The sequence below is a fragment of the Phocoena phocoena genome, chromosome 11 (assembly GCF_963924675.1).
Source record: "Phocoena phocoena chromosome 11, mPhoPho1.1, whole genome shotgun sequence".
Lineage (NCBI taxonomy): Eukaryota > Metazoa > Chordata > Mammalia > Artiodactyla > Phocoenidae > Phocoena > Phocoena phocoena.
In genome coordinates this window covers 71,850,267-71,867,688 of record NC_089229.1, presented here as the reverse complement: position 1 = coordinate 71,867,688, position 17,422 = coordinate 71,850,267, and the positions used below count along the sequence as shown (strand labels likewise).

The following is a 17,422-nucleotide window of genomic DNA, read 5'->3' as shown; positions in this document are numbered from 1 at the left end:
AGAGTTATTAGGCAGATTCTGGGGATATAATGAGTTTTCAACATAGTCTTAAAATAATTTATGGCTGTGAATTTTCAGAGGTATGGGCAACACAATGGAGGCCTAAGTTATAGCCCTGTACTGTAGAAATTCTTACTGCTTTATAAGCACCTGGGAAATGTTATAAAGTAATATGACATTGAAAAGTGCAAATTGCATTGGTTGATGGATGGTAACTAATTCTAAAAATAGATATAACTCTTTTCTAGGACATGAATTTTTTTCAAGTTTTACATAATCCCTTTACTTGTCTATGCATAACGAACTGTAATAATTTATTTATAGTATAAATAAGATTATTGAAAAAATTTCATGCATCTACATCTGATCATGCATTTGCATTAATTAAATAACCATTACATTTTGAGTAGGAAGAGCATGTAGCGAAAGAACATTATAAAAAGTGCAATTGCTTAGAATATTTATCTTCAATTCATTGATTTCAAGTAGTAAAGCACTTTGGTCAACATGATTGGGTATTTTATGAAGCTGTATAATGACAGTGTCCTTTTATCTTTAGTTTGTCGGACCACAGACCTGTAATAGAGCTTCCCCATTGTGAGAACTCTGAAATTATCATTCGACTGTATGAGATGCCTTATTTTCCAATGGGCTTTTGGTCGAGATTAATCAATCGATTACTTGAAATTTCACCTTACATGCTTTCAGGAAGAGGTATGTATTTAATGAAGAATTCATATTTAGAGAAGTTAGGAGGAAAGCATATTAAAATTAATGTCATTTTCCCAGAGTTTACTTGTTTGAAAGGCAGCTGAAAATCAGAAAATAAGCTCAAAAGACCTCAGAGTGGCCAATATAAAGATATACACTCAAATAAATTCATGCAATTTGTTAGGAAGAAAATTCCTCAAAGCCCATGTGTGCTTATTTTAGACACATTTACAATGCCTATGACTATCTCGCTTTGCAAGCCAAAGCAGACTAGAAGTAGCAATTTAAAAAGGTGAAATTAGTAAGCATCATTTGTTTAAACACACCCACCCAACCTACACATACACACAAACATACACACACGCACGTGTGCGCAAAGAAAAACTAGGAATGGCCACCACTGCAGTCAGGGAGTTTTATTTAACAGTGTAGCAGTTCCTGACCATTCAGACCGTTCTGTGTAGGGACTATAATAGCTCTATTCTGCTGCACAATCCCTGAGGGGTTTACAAAAAAGAATAAAAATGGGTGTTTATAATGCTAGCTCTTCCTCCTGGAAGAAGGAGAGATCTTAGTGCTCCAAAGGGAAAATATAATTTTTTATGTGCTTAAAAATCAGCTTTATTGAGGTGGTACTGTATTCTGAAGTAAACCTTATGTTGCTTGCAGTTAATCGACATATAGAAAGTTACATCACATCAAAGTGTTGGTTTTAGCATGACCACCAACCTCTTTTTAAAAGTTTTGGGAACTTACTTATGATTCTCTTTCTTCATCTATTACACATACTAAACTACTTAACACCATGAACCTGAAATCTATCTTAGGTTGTATACTGGGCATTTTATTTACTTCATTCCAAAATTGAAGATAAAATATTTAATATTATATTTAATAGATATGGATGGGGACTCATATCTTTAACGATTCCAGTACTTTCCTTCAAAACAAATATATCTCTCTTACTGTCATTTGTGGTGTGTGCAGTGAATTTTTCCCCTTTAATTTATGGAACCGCTAATAATTAATGGTTATATGTGGGTTCATTTAAACTTCTTTCAGAACGAGCACTTCGCCCAAACAGAATGTATTGGCGACAAGGCATCTACTTGAATTGGTCTCCTGAAGCTTATTGCTTGGTAGGATCTGAAGTCTTAGATAATCACCCAGAGAGTTTCTTAAAAATTACAGTTCCTTCTTGTAGAAAAGGTAAGGAAATTAATTAAAAACTTTGAATTGTACCACTAAAGAAATCTAAACTTTTAAAAAAAAACTTTATAGTTTTGTGACAGAATAAGGTTCTTTCCAGTTTTGTGACAGAATAAGGTTCAGCTAGGGTGTTGATGAAGTCTTCTTTGGATTATGTAGGCTGTATTCTTTTGGGCCAAGTTGTGGACCACATTGACTCTCTCATGGAAGAGTGGTTTCCAGGGTTATTGGAGATTGATATTTGTGGTGAAGGAGAAACTCTGTTGAAGAAGTGGGCATTATATAGTTTTAATGATGGTGAAGAACATCAGAAAATCTTACTTGACAACTTGATGAAGAAAGTAGAAGAAGGTATGTGTTGATACAACATACAAATGTTTTTAAGTGATCCTTTCAATATTTGTGAAGTGAGGTTTGAAATAAATGTAAAAATTATTCTTATCCAGAAGGGATGAGTTAGAGGATACTGCATTCAATTGTAGTGACAGTTCAGAAAAATATATTTATTACCCAGTAAGATCTTATACTCTAGATTCAGAAAAAATGTTGGTTTGAGAGTTTGAATACTGGCTATTGAGCAACATAACCTCATCTGTGAAATAAGAGTACTGACCAAAACTACCTCATAGAATTGTTATGAGGATTAAAATAGATGATATATGGAAGTAACTTAGCAATGATAACCATAGGCTAAGTGCTCCAAGAATGTTGTAAAAGTAAAGAATATATAATTTCCTACTCATGTATCAATAGTCTAAGGCAGTTCTGAATTCTACTTTCTAGTGAGTGAACCTAGGAATGAGTATTTAAAATTCCTAGTAGATAGGTATTAATTCAACTTTTAAAACTTTCTCAGAGTTTCTAGAGAAAAATAAGATTGGTAAGAAAACCTTAAAGAGTGATTAGAAATCATAGAAAATATGTGATTATTTCTGTAAATCAAAAGGACAAACTTATATACAACCTTAATAGTTTACCTTTTTAAAAAAAATGTTTTATGTACTTCTCAGGAGACCTCCTAGTGAATCCAGACCAACCAAGGCTCACCGTTCCAATATCTCAGATTGCTCCTGACTTGATTTTGGCTGACCTGCCTAGAAATATTATGTTGAATAATGATGAATTGGAATTTGAACAAGCTCCAGAGTTTCTTTTAGGTAACTATTTTTGTTGATTTGAGAATAAAAATTAGAGTGCAGCTTTTATTTATAATCTAGAAAATATTTACGTATAATTATATTGTCATAGTTTTTAGTGTCTTCATATATTTTTTGTAATGTTTTTCCTTTGGGATAATATATTTTAAAGTAATATCATGTTGGGACTTCCCTGGTGGTCCAGTGGTTAAGCTTCTGCACTTCCACTGCAGGGGGCGCGGATTTGATTCCCTGGCCAGGGAGCTAAGATCCTGTATGTGGCACGACACGGCCAAAAAAAAACCCCAACACTTTTGTAGGCTGGGTTTGAGTTGAGGATGGAACCACCATGGAAGCACACATATTTATGAAATATGTCCTTGCATTTGCTTTAATTTTCAGTGATAGGGAAGGCATTTATGAAGTTTTCAGTTGAGTAATGCAGCCATTTTTCAGTCACAAAAAGAATAAGTAAAGGAAGAATACCTCTAAGTAGTCATTGTAGCAATTTTGATGCTAAGTATGACAATCATAAATTTTCATTAAAATATTCATAAAAAGCCAATTTGAGATTAAAAATTCAGAAGCATTAAATTGGTGATGTACTCAAGTTCTAAACATTCCTGAGAATACTTGGGAGCTATGGAGAGTATTGAGTTGATTTAATGTAAAGTATTTGAAGACAATTCTGACTTTACTTTGTGGAGTATTTGTTGTTGTTATGTGTATATACATTTTATTTTAATTAAATTTCCACAGAGAGAATGACTAGACGATGTGTCAGGATATTAATATTATTAACAAACAATGTCCAAAATTTGGGATATGATGTGTAGGGGTAAATAAACTCCTTTGTACCTTTATTCTTTACATTGATTGGGAAATTTTGAATGATTTTAAATGCCTTTGCACTCTGAGAGTGAATATATTAGTAATAGTAGGCTAATGCAAAATGCTGAATTGTTGACCCTGAATCTTAGATCTTAACCACCACCAAACTTGACTTGTGATTTGAAAGATACAGACAAGTACCAGACATACTATTTTCTTTCTCTGAAAGAGTCTCAAGCCATCAGATACAGCTCCCCCAAATATACCCTTCTAGTGCACTAAGTTGTGTTTCAGATTAATGGACATGTTTTGAGCAATGTTATGTAGAAATGTTCAAAAAGTTCACTTTTGAAGCACCTGTGTTTTTCCACCAGTTTTACTGAGGTGTAATTGACATATAGCACTGTAGAAGTTCAAGGTGTACAGCATAATGACTTGACTTACATGTACGGTGAAACGATTACCACAGTAGCTTTAGCTGACATCCATAATTGCATATATATAAAAAATAAAGGAAAAAGAAAGAAGTATTTTTATTCTTGTGATGAGAACTCTCAGGATTTACTCTCTTAACCACTTTCATACATAACCTACAGCAGTGTTAACTGTAGTTATCATGTTGTACAGTACATCCCTAGTATTTATTTACCTTATAACTGGAAGTTTGTACCTTTTGACCACCTTCAAAAGCACCTATGTTTTATATTCTTTAATTATGCAGATAGGAAAATGTTTATAAGAGTACTCCCCATTCTCTAGCCCCATTTCCCATAAACTCATAAATTCCATGTTTATTTATTATACAAAAAGCAATCTAGGTCAGGGTTTCTCAACCTCTGCACTGATGCTGTTTGGGACTTGATAATTCTTTGTTATGAGGGGTGTCCTGTGCATTGCAGGGTGTTTAGCAGCGTCCTTGGCCACTACCCACTAGATGTCAGTAGTATCTCCTCACCCCGTCTCAGATTTGACAATCAAAAATGTCTCCAAACACTGTCAAAGGTGGGGCTGGGGATACGGAGCAACGTCACCCTAGCTGAGAACCACTGATCTGAACAAATCAGATAAATCCTTCTAAAAACATTTTACAATCAGAAACACCCTGGTATCTTTATGCTGGGATGATCTGGGGGAGGTCATTCATCTCCCTCCCTTCCGTATTTTCTTTGTGGGACAGGAGTGAATTTTAGGGCTTCAGTTAACCCTTTCCTTCCCAGATAGCAGTTACTATTAGGCAGTGACTAATATGACACATATTAATAGATTTGTGAATATTAGTAGACTTGTTTTTGTAAATACAGTTGACCCTTGAACAACACAGATTAGAACAGTATGGGTCCACTTATCTGCAATTTTTTTTTCAATAAATACAGTACCTGTATTTTTATTTTACAGATCTTTAACTAAATGTAGGGAAAAGTTTGTGTTCAATTAGGGATTATAGTGTGTGAAATCAAAAGAACTAGGGTTTGAGTCCTGATTGTATCTAAACTGTTTTCAGCTTCCTTTCCTTGGGTGAGACATTTTTCAGTTCCTTTGTTTTTGAGGCAGAGACAGCAGTGTGCAGATTTTCCACTGCACTCGGGGCTTCTGCATTCCTAACCCCATGTTGTGTGTTGTGCAAGGGTCAACTGAATATTTTAAAATACACATATATGGGGTTTTGTTTGTCTATCTGAAGAGTTATGGGAGGGGGTACATTTCCTCTTTAAGGGACTATTTTTCCAGAGAGCCACAATAGAAGATACTTCAGTGGTATTACTTGTCAATTTTTTCACACCTTTGTGTCACAAGTACCCAATAGCAGTCCTTAACCTTATTTTTCCTCTTAGTTACCTGAAGGGTACGACAGCCCATACTCCAATTTAATATGGCAGTGATTATGAAATAGGGAAGGGCTTTAAAAAATTAGAAATCTCTACTACTCCCACCTGAAAATTTTATGTTTCCCTAGAGTGTATTTCTTTTCTCTGCTCATTAAATTTTTTCTTTGTTGTCAGTATTTGTTCAGATTGAAGGGAATCAGAGCAGGATATGTCTATTATTTAAGTCTCCATCTCTTCTTGTCTCCCTTCCCCCTCCACTTGCTTTCCTTCTCTTTTCCTTCTTCTATTTGCCCAATCCTGTTTTGAATCCAATACTTAACTGTTACTAGAGCCTTCGTTTCCCCCTGAAACTCCATCTTAGTTCATGGAGTAGAAGAAGGAAGAGAAAGCATTAAAGGAGACTTGATTCAGTGAAACTAGTGGGTCATATTTCTCTTTGAAACAGATGTAATTACAAAAGATACAATTTATTGAGTTTTTCTGCTTGCACAGATTAACCTAAGTGCTTTGTACTTTCTTTTCAAAAGGTGACGGCAGTTTTGGATCTGTTTATCGAGCGTCCTATGAAGGAGAAGAAGTGGCTGTGAAGATTTTTAATAAACATACATCACTTAGACTGTTAAGACAAGTAAGAAATGCAACAGTATTATTACATTAAATCATACATTGTTAATCTCCTGGAACTCTTGTTTTGCATGCATTTGTAATTACCGTATTTTCCCTCAAAGTTTACTTGAGTTTAGTTATGAAATCCTACTTTTGTCCTTTCTTTATGGAGTGAAATAGGTTACTCCTGTTGAAAAACAAAGACAGTATTCTGAGAATTTTTGTTCCAGGCTTTACAAGCACAGAAGAAAAGAGGGTACCTTTTTTGCATTTTTGTAATTCAAAGGAACCAAAATCCATACAACAGTAGTCCATTTAAAAACTTCTCTTGGCCTCAGTTAAGTCACACATTCTTTTCTCTGCAAGCACCAATGTTCAGGGCAGTACTGTTGCTGATTGGCTTAGGCCTGTGTTACTGAACCAATCACTGTGATAATGAGCAGGGTATTATTTAAAATATCCCCACCTTTCCCTGAAGCTGAGATTGGGGTCAGTTCCCCTTAAAGTTCATGGTCTGCTTGGCTGAGGGTTGGATACCTCAGCAAAAGTCAGGGTACTGTTAGGAAGAGTAAAAGTTGATTGAATGCATAACCAAGAGTGGTCACTCCAGTACCCTCTCTTGTTTTGAATACTGGTGGATTTATTTCTTTTTTCTGAGTCCTAACAGTAGGGATGAGTGAGAGAGACAGGGTGAGAGGAGAGATAAAATCCATGTGAATTCTGCAGTCTTACACCAGAACTCAACCATATTTTTGATTCTATTCTTTCTTATTTTTTTCTTGATTTATTAAAAAAAAATTGTGCCTGAATCTGAATCTAAATAACTTATATAAACAAAAAAAATACAGTTGCAATATATTAGTTACTCTGAATAATGAAAATAATTTCATGTCTTTGTAAAATATCCTGGAGTAATTTTGATTATTAGTACCAAAAATTACACTGTAGCTCTAGGAATAAGCTAATAAATATTTTGTATATAATATTTTGCAAGTCAGTGAACCAAATCTGAGCACAATCTCTTTCTATCTGTAGGCAGTTTGTTGTATTAATTGTAATTTTTCAGTCTTGATCATTAGTCTTCAATATGTTTCAGTTTTATGTAATGTGCTCAGGGAACCTTGTTGGAAATCAGAACACTAGAAAGGTTTATGGGACTGATTAGTGTATGGGCAGCTAGGTGAACCAAGGAAATAGTAGAAGAAATAGAAACAATGGAGTGTGTGTAATATGCCTCTTTAGAAAAAAAGAAAAGGAAAGGAAAACATTTGTATTCAGTGCTGCATTTTAAGGGTCATTCTACCTGTGGTCATGAATCGGGGCTGATCTGTTACACTCTTTTTGTTCCTTTCTCTTTGCAATCAGTGAGCTGTTTTTCTAGGATAGGAAATTTGGATTAGGCTCCAGTCTGTGCTTATGAAAGAAAACAAAGCTAACTTGACTTGTTCTCATCAGTTTTAGCCAACTGAGCTAATCAGACATAGAAGAAAAAAAGATTTTTATCTACTAAGGAAGTATGACTGCAGTCTGAAGTCCGTGTTCTTGAAAAATCCCCTCTCAGGGCATTGAGCCTTTATTCTTCAGCTTGCAGAATTCTTCACACATCAGTTTCCTGATAAATGCAGTTGGCACTGATACTCATCTTTGAAGCTGGTTGTTAAGAAGCAGAGCTTCTGCAGAAATCATAATTTAAAACATGAATCAGGGCTTCCCTGGTGGCTCAGTGGTTGGGAGTCCGCCTGCCGATTCGGGGGACGCGGGTTCGTGCCCTGGTCCGGGAGGATCCCACGTGCCGCGGAGCGGCTGGGCCCGTGAGCCATGGCCTCTGGGCCTGTGGGTCCGGAGCCTGTGCTCCGCGGCGGGAGGGGCCACAGCGGTGAGAGGCCCGCGTGCCGCAAAATAATAAAAAGCAAAAACAAAAACAAAAAAACATGAATCAGTTTAATACCACATAAGCTATAAATCTCAACTAAATACAGTTTCAGAGTAGAGTGAAATATACAGAATAACATGTATGGAATTCAAAACAACAGTATCATGAAGCAGGTTGTAAAGTCTCACAAAATGTGGCCTAGGAATCAGATTGGAGACCTCTCTGTTCCAGCTAACTTCTTGGATTAGAGAGAGATTGTTGCACATGGTGATTGCTTTCTTTAGTAAGGGTGGTCCAAGGCAGGTCACTCTGAGGAAGTAAGAGTTTTGAGCTAAGATCTGAATGGCAAGAAGCCTTTAGCTGTGTGAAGGGTGAAGGGATTTCTAGGCAGAGGGATCAGCAAGGGCAAAGACTCTGCGGCTGGAAGGCAGGAGCTGGGTGTGTGCGGTGCTGGGGATTTAATGAACACCAGTGTGGCAGAAGGGTGGTGAATAAGGAAGAGAGAGAAAGGAGATGAGGTTTGAAAGATGGGCTAAGGCAGATCGGGTCAGGCCACAATGGCTGTTTAAGTTCATGGGATCTTAATCTATTGGGTTGGCCAAAAAGTTTGTTTGGGTTTTTCTGTAATACCTTGTGGAAAAACCCAGACGAACTTTTTGGCCAACCCAATTAAAGTAACAGGAAGTCATTAGAGAGTTTCAGGCAGGGGCAATGCCATACATTTCTTTAGACTTAGACATTTCTCTCCAGAAAACTCTCTAGTCATTAAACCAGAGATAATAGGCAGGTTGTACCTCACATGCCTCAAAGTGCAGTTGATTAGTAGTGGCTGCTCAGGATGTTGGGCTGAGAAGGATTCTGTGGCTAAGGAGGATTCAGTAGGTAAGACTGACATGACCTATTAGTGTGCCACAATAGGACAGTGTCCTGTCCTAGCATTAAATGTTCTGATAAAGCAGAGCAAACGGAAAAAGAGAACTTAAAATTTTAATTCAGAATATGGTTGCAAAACCAGTGGTTTAATTCCGAAAATGTGGAAAATGTAAAAAAGCTCAAAGAAGAAATGGAAAGTTTGCTATAATCCAGTCACTCAGGGAAAACTGTGCTCCAAGTGTTGATGGGCTTAAGGAAGGAGACACTTGGGTAAAGCTGATTGTCTATGACTCTGAAATGATTCTTGACTTTGCAGGAGCTGGTGGTGCTTTGCCACCTCCACCATCCCAGCTTAATATCTTTGCTGGCAGCTGGGGTTCGTCCTCGAATGTTGGTGATGGAGTTAGCCTCCAAGGGTTCCCTGGATCGCCTGCTTCAACAAGACAAAGCCAGTCTCACCAGAACACTGCAGCACAGGATCGCACTACATGTGGCTGATGGTCTGAGGTAATAGATTAGGTCATGCTGTTTTCTATTCAGGGCATGATGAGTGTGAGCCCAAAATTACTCTCAGACTTTGAGAAGAGTGCTTCCCTGTAACAATGTGTCCTGGCAATATTTCACAAACTATTTGGGTGTAAAACTACCATTTCCCTGATCAGATTTTACAATTTCATAAAATAAGAGTAGGAAGAGCGTGCAGATCTCATAGCTAGCAGAATTACAGTTGGAACCCAGGAGGCCTTCTCCAGAGCCCATGATCTTAACCCTGTATTGACCTACCTTCCCTAAAAAAATAGGTAAGGCTTCAAAGTATCAAGGAAAGTGTCAGTTATCATGGGTAATTCTAATGAGGAGAGATGAGGCCATATTTCTGAAGGGGACTGGAGTGATTTGAGTTGGGTTGTCCTGTAAGACCATAGTGTGTCTCAGAGGTGCACCCAGCGCCGCGGCCGGATGGCATCTGGACAGAGCCTTGGAGGGTGGAAAGGCCATGGCCCTTGGAGACAGAGGGACTGTCCATACACTTGCTTTGATTTTATATCTCTGATTCTCTCTTTTTTGTAGTCTCTAAACTGTGCCTAATACTTAGTGAATAGTGTTTCGAGTTCTTCTGTAATAATTGAAGACATCCCAAGTCATACTCTTGATTTCCCCCTTTTCCACTGCTTTCCATCTCCGGTCACCCAGTTGTGTCACCTTGGAATCATCCTTTAGTCCTTCCTTTCTCTCACATCCCACACCTCATCCTTCAGCAAATGTCTTTAGCAAACATATCTCAATGCAGCTCCTTCTCCTAACTTCTCTCCCTCCCAGCAGTGTCTAAGCAGCTGTCATCTCTTCTCGCCCAGCTGGTCTCCCTGCTTTCACCTTTGCCCCCCAGATAACCTGCTTTTCACACAGTAGCCAGAGTGATCATTCTAACATGGAAGTTGGATCACATCTTTCTCCTGTTATCAACCCTCTCCCACCTCACTCTGGTCACTGTGCTCAGCTACTCGCCTCCCCGAGGCTTCTGGAATATGCCAGAGACTTTATACCAGCTATTCTCTTGGCCAGAATGTCGAACCTTCAGATATCCTCTTGGCTCACTTCTCATTTCATTCAGGTTTCTCCTCAGAGAGGGTGTCCCTGACTACCTTGTGTCTCTTTGGCACCTGTAGCACTTATCCCTGCCGGGTATTCTTTATGTTTTTATTTTAAAAGTTTGTTTATTGTCTGTCTTTGCCACCAGAATCTAAGTGCCACGATAGCAGGGATTTTTCCTCTTGTTCACCGTTGTACCTCAGCACCTAGAACGGTGCGTTCTCATTACACATGTTGCCACTGGGGAGAGAGGGAGGAAGGAAGGAAGACAGTGCCTGGTGCATGGTAGCCACAAAGTGGATGCAAATTTCCTTCTCTTCCTTTCCTTCTTAAATAGTGTCTATTCCTTTTGAGCAGTATCCAGAAATGTAAATGGAATGGATGGTAAGGAGAACAAACACTGATCACAAACAAATAAAACTAAACTATTGATATATACGATATAACTATTAATACTGTATAGGGAATATAATAGGAGAATAAAATGAGTAGATTTCCTTTCCTGAAAGAGTCCGGAAGCTATTGAAAAACACAGATTATTATATGAAACAGGAATGCAAAGATTTGGATCTGGGTTGCTACATCTACTTTTGAACACCAGGGGGAACCTTGTACTAAATTAATCTAGATAAAGGGCAGCTATGTCTTATGTATTTCAAAAGTTGTATTGGTCATTTTCCTTGATTAAACCGACTCCAGGTCCTGGTTTTTCCCTAAATCTTCCACATAATTCCCAAAGTGCTTATTTATAAAATGAATAATTGATTTTTTAAAAAATTCATCACTGTTTGAAAGACCTCATCTCTTGAAGACCTTACTTAAAATAACAAATCCAGCAGTTTCTGTTAAAGTAAATGAAATCTCATCATATTTTCCTATCATTTGCCTGATTTGTTCTCAGCATAATGCCAAGGGAGCTTTCTGGGTCTTGTGCTACAAGAGGCTAGTAGATTTCAGTAACAATCGATCTTCTCCCAGCACTAAGTATATTTAAAAATCTCAGCATTAGGGTTTGTCTTCCCAAATATATTTTAGCACAGAGCTATAACTATAGAGGTAGAAAGAGACAATAAAGTCGTACGCCTCTGCAGTCCCTTAAATGATGGCGCTGTTTAGAGTGACATACAGGAACTTTCTTCATGTTGCATATTTTCTCTTTTGCAGCCTGGCCTTCAGCTATTAGTTTACACCTCTAACTGTCTGCTGCTTTGAGTTCTTTATTATAATTCTCAACTACCTTTGAAGATATGGTCACCTATATTTCCCATAAGATTCTGTGTTTCAGTATGTTCAAAATTGAATTTGCTTTCTCTTTTTCCTTCCACCATGAATCTGTTCTTTATCTTGTATCTCCCATTTGCCAACAAAGGTCTTCGTAGTCACATCCAGAGCAACCCCCTCTCCCACAAAAGTAAGTACTCATTTGTCCGCCAGGTCCTTGACTATTTTACATCATCTTTTTAATTGATTAATTTATTTTTATGCCACTACTGCTGACTTGGTCCGGTACCTTTGGGGAACTATCAGAACATTTCTGATATTATATTCTTCTAAAATAAAATCTAATTATCCTTGAAATTCCCTGGCATTCCAAGTTATCTGCAGAATACATCTAAACTCCTTGGCCATAGCATCAAAACTCTTTATGTATCCTCTAGCCTGCCTCTCCAGCCTCCTCCCATTCCACTGCCCTCATTCTAACCATGCTGAAGGGCTTGACTTCTCACTGACATCCATGTCTGTCTTTGCATTTGTCATTCCTGTCTTTTCAAAAAATTGTCTGCCTAGAGAACTCATTTTCCTCTAGAATTTGCTCACGTACCATCTCCACAATGATGTCTGACTGCATCATGAAGAGTTGGTTTGGCTAACACATGTTTCTTGAGTCTCCATGCAGGACTTTGTGCTGGCTGCTGAAGAAGGAAAGATAGGGATTATATTGATCTTATCAAGGTTTAAAACTTATAGTCTAGTGGGAGAGTCTGCTTTGCTATCTGTACCTTTGTGCTTTTCTTCCTCTGGCTTCCCTAGCATTTGGTGCTCATCACATTTCTGCAACCTTGTTTGAGCACCTGTCTCTCCGAGATAGTGGCCCCTCAAGAGCAGGGAGACAAAGATGACATTATATCCCCCGTGACTGTCCCTCATAGATGCCCAATATATATTTGTTAAATGAATGAAGGCATTCTATTTTTAGAGTAATTCTCTTTAGGATGAGATAAAGTTTACTTTAAGTTATACGAGTTTCTTAGCAACATTGATGATAATCACAATTTAAAAATGACTAGTTGAGTTTAGACCAGTTTGTTTTAATAAAATATTTGACAATGCTCGCTGTCATGTAATATATAAATTATGGCTGAATTATTCTTAGTAAGACAAGATCTGTACTTGTTAACATTTCGAAAGCTATTCTGCTATTCTATTAAAAGCTATTAAAACTGCACTTTTAAGATTAAATTCTATAACTGAACATTTTAACTAATCCAGATAATCTTTCTCTCCCACTGACATAATTTCAAATTAAGTTTAACTAATTTTTTTTAACCTTTGGAAAGTATTCCGAGAGAGTCTGTATTCTATAAATATTCTGAAAGAGGCATGCATTATGAAGGATTTGGATGCCATTCAATTATGTATGACTTGGCTTTAACTTTTTTGTTCTTAATCTCCCAGCTTTTCTCTTCAGCAGGGCAAAGTAGCTAATGGCTTTTCAGTAAGCCCTTAGTAAATTTTTCTTTTAAGCCCATAACTTATTATTAAGGTCAACTTCATTAGTACATCTATCTTACTTTTCAACCAAAAATATGTTTACTGAAAGGAATAGGCCTAATGTCAAATGTCTTAACTACATCCTGGAAGAGAAAGAATCTTCTCCTGCATTAGTTGATGCCGTTAAATGATACATACACTCCCATCAATCAGTGGAAAGTTCAGGGTATTGCTGCCACTCTGCTCCTAATGCCCCTAGCAGTGATTGGTATTAGGTAATGGAGTAAATATTTATTGATATAATGTGAACCTAAACCAAAAGCCACAAACAATGGATTTAAATTTACCTCTATTAAGTTCTATGAAAAATTTTTTTCTCAAGGTAGGACATAAAGTAGTCGTGAGATCATGTGCAGAGCTATGGCAAATTTAATGTCACAGGGCAAGGTAAACAGAGTGGGGGAAATCTGAATTTTGCGAGTGTGTAAGGAAAGGTAATAGAGTTACTTTAGTAGTTGGGGCAAAGTAATGGCTCTTCAGCCATGTTTCCAGAATGGACAAGACCTGGTTGAGATGAAAACTTTTTATTTTTTATATTAACTAGTTTTTATTCTTCACTTACAGTGAGTGTCCAGCTCTAGTTGCTGATGGTTGAATGGATCTGTTTCTAAAAGGAAAGACTTTAAAATTCCCCCATATCACCTTTCCCAAGACAATGTTTTACTCATTCCAACTCTTGGTCTAAAATGTTCTTTGATAATTTATAACAGAATTGGGTTTTAAAGTAAATTACATCTTCAAACGGTACAGTATTGATAGCTAGAAAAGTCTTTTATTTTGATATATTACTATTGAAAAAATAGAAAATATTTTCCAAAAAATTAGGAAATAGTTTAGTCAGAAAAAAATAAATATCAAAGGAGAGATGGAATAGAGAGAATTTTAAAAGCTAAGAAAAACTTCTCTGTGGTTTTAAGAAAATTAAAACTTAAATAAATGGGAGTTATAACAAAATACTATCAATTCTTATTTAACATATTTACATTTTAAACTAATTAAAATAGTCACATGGTATTGAGGGAATTCAGAATTCCTTTTAAGTAGTTTTTAAAGTATACAAAAGGTAAGTCTTCAAAAATTCGTACTTTGCTTAAAGTGGTTGTGCTTTAAAGTTTAAATCACTTATCAGGATTGACATGTCTTTTTGTTTGTTTGTTTTAAAAGCATAAGCTTGCTCTGTAATATTGGACTTGTAGGTTTTGATTTCCTTCTGCAATATCTCTTAACTTCGAAGGTGAAACTTAGCACAGAATTTTTGATGCTTTGCATAATAAACATATATATTTTTAAAAATAATGACAAAATTTATTATGGTATAATCACATTTTAATAAGGTTTCCTGTGCATTTCACGGCAGATACCTCCACTCAGCCATGATTATATACCGTGACTTGAAGCCCCACAACGTGTTGCTTTTCACCCTGTATCCCAATGCCGCCATCATTGCCAAGATTGCGGACTATGGGATTGCTCAGTACTGCTGTAGAATGGGGATAAAAACGTCAGAGGGCACACCAGGTGGGTGACAAGGTTTGTGTGATAATTCCCTCTTCAGAATAGATAGCCACTGACTTCAGTTATGAGTTCAGGAGAATCAAGAGAACACTGTAGCCTATCACACTGTGAACAGATATTTGTTGTGACCAGTATGTGAATAATTGTGACCACTACATTTGTGATTTTGATTATTATATCCTGTAGGGCAAAAAAATCAACTGATGTAATTTTCCAGGGTAAAAAACAAATTAAATAAATAGAGTGTGTTTTATGTCAAGTTATATTTTTAAAAGTTGGACTTCTTAAAAATGTTTAAATACTCCAGAGGTGGTGAAAAGGAGCCTCAAAGTTTTAATCTAGCTACTGATAACACTTACCTAAAAATGAGGCAAACCAAATTCAGGTTCTCAAACCCTTTTTTGTAACTCTGAAACCCAAATAACTTTGAAAATCCAAAGTTTTTTTTTTTATAACTGATTCGGTGGCAAAATCTGACCCGATTGAATTGATCCTTGTTAGGATCTTTATTTCTCATATTCACTGTGAATGTGTGGATGTTTCACAGCAGAAATATAAACATGTTTGTTTGAGTACAGGTTGTTGGCTCTGATCCCACTGAATTTTATGTAATTTGTTATATGCATTATTACTTTCTTAAATATGAAAAAGTATAAATTCCTAAATACTTCTAGCTCCAAGAGTTTCAGGTAGGGACTTTGGGACTGGAGTTCTTAGTTGCACTGTTCTTGATACAAGCATACTTTCTTATTCTTTTAAAAAAATTTTTTTAATTAAAAAATTTTTTTAATTTAATTTTATTGGAGTATAGTTGACTTACAGTGTTGTGTTTCAGGTGTACAACCAAGTGATTCAGTTTTACATATACATATATTCATTCTTTTTTAGATTGTTTTCTCATAGAGTTTATCACAGAATATTGAGTAGAGTTCCCTCTGCTATACAGTAGGTCCTTGTTGGTTACCTTTCTTATATATAGTAGTGTGTGTATGTTCATTCCAAGTTCCTGATTTATCCCTCCCCACCACTTTCGCCTTTGGTAACCATAAGTTTGTTTTTGATATCTCTAAGTTTGTTTCTGTTTTGTAAATAAGTTCATTTGTATCATTTTTTTAAAAATTAGATTCCACATATGAGTGATATCATCTGAGATTTGTCTTTCTCTGTCTGACTTACTTCACTTAGTATGATAATCTCTAGGTCCACCGTGTTGCTGCAAATGGCATTATTTCATTTTTTATGGCTGAGTAATAGTCCATTGTATATACGTACCACATCTTCTTTATCCATTCCTCTGTCGATGGACATTTAGGTTGATTCCATGTCTTGGCTATTGTAAACAGTGCTGCACTGAACATTGGGGTGCACGTATCTTTTCAGATTATGGTTTTCTCAGGGTATATGCTCAGTAGTGAGACTTCTGGATCATATGGTAGTTCTATTTTTAGTTTTTTAAGGAACCTCCATACTGTTCTCCATAGTGGCTGTACCAATTTACATCCCCACCAACAGTGTAGGAGGGTTCTGACTGGTACAGTAATTTAAACCTTCAAACATTGAACTTTGTTTTTCTTTCTTCATAATTTATAGGTTTTTAATGCTTCAATACTTAAAAGTACTGTAGAGTCATGTTACTATGTAAAATGAGACATACCCATTTTGCGTACTGTTATATTTATGGTCTCCAGAAATCACAGGCATCATTTTCTTACCTTAGATTTTAATATTGCTTTTAAGTGTCATACCCAACTCTTTTTTTGTCATGCCTGCTGTAATACTCCTATTACTTTAACTGTAAACTGACTTTCTACCAGTGAAAATTCTATTTCCTTTGTTCTTGGGTTTTCATGATCTTATACTCAGACATGTTCTTTCCACTTGGAGTTCTCCCTCCCTTTCTCAGCTCTCTTTCCTCTTCTAATAATAGATTCATCAGAATCTCAGCTTCCGATTAGTAAGAAACAGTCATAGGGCAAGTAATCTGTACAGACATCTTGTCTTTCAGATTTCAGTTTGCGTGGGAATAGAAAATTGAAGGGTTGACATCTGTTTAGTGGGGGGCAGCTCTAGCTCTGGAGAAATCTTACATGGTTAGTTATTTGTAAATAAAATTACAGGTGGCTTTACATCATCTTGATGATTGCAGCTCAGTTAAAACACATTCTTAAGACAGAAGAAAGTACTTTAGAGGATATCTGACTAGGCAAAATTGTCCCCTACCTTCTTCCCCTTTCCCCATTTTTGTCCTTAGACAAGCAAATGGCCCCAGCTTCCAATGCCTGGTTTTATTTTTGCTCCAAATACATATCATCTCTTTCATTTTACATGGCTATCTGTTGGAAGTAGAGTGTGCATTCTCATAAACATTTCAAAGTATATTTTCTGACTCAAGTGTCTCTGGGTTGTTCAATAATAATAAAATAATTATCTTTTCAGCACCTGCTGTGTCCCAGGCTCAGGGCCAGATACATTAGACACATGGT

At 36.6% G+C, this 17,422-nt stretch overlaps 1 protein-coding gene across 1 annotated transcript in view; it reads left to right on the top strand.

The window, feature by feature from the left end:
- LRRK2 (leucine rich repeat kinase 2) overlaps positions 1–17,422 on the top strand; it is a 149,004-nt gene that overhangs the window by 107,496 nt on the left and 24,086 nt on the right. Inside the window, exons 35-41 of the mRNA XM_065887771.1 lie at positions 560–714; positions 1,774–1,920; positions 2,080–2,271; positions 2,931–3,077; positions 6,241–6,341; positions 9,382–9,572; positions 14,782–14,942. Of these exons, the coding sequence (XP_065743843.1) occupies positions 560–714; positions 1,774–1,920; positions 2,080–2,271; positions 2,931–3,077; positions 6,241–6,341; positions 9,382–9,572; positions 14,782–14,942 (1,094 nt within the window). The remainder of the gene's footprint in view (positions 1–559; positions 715–1,773; positions 1,921–2,079; positions 2,272–2,930; positions 3,078–6,240; positions 6,342–9,381; positions 9,573–14,781; positions 14,943–17,422) is intronic.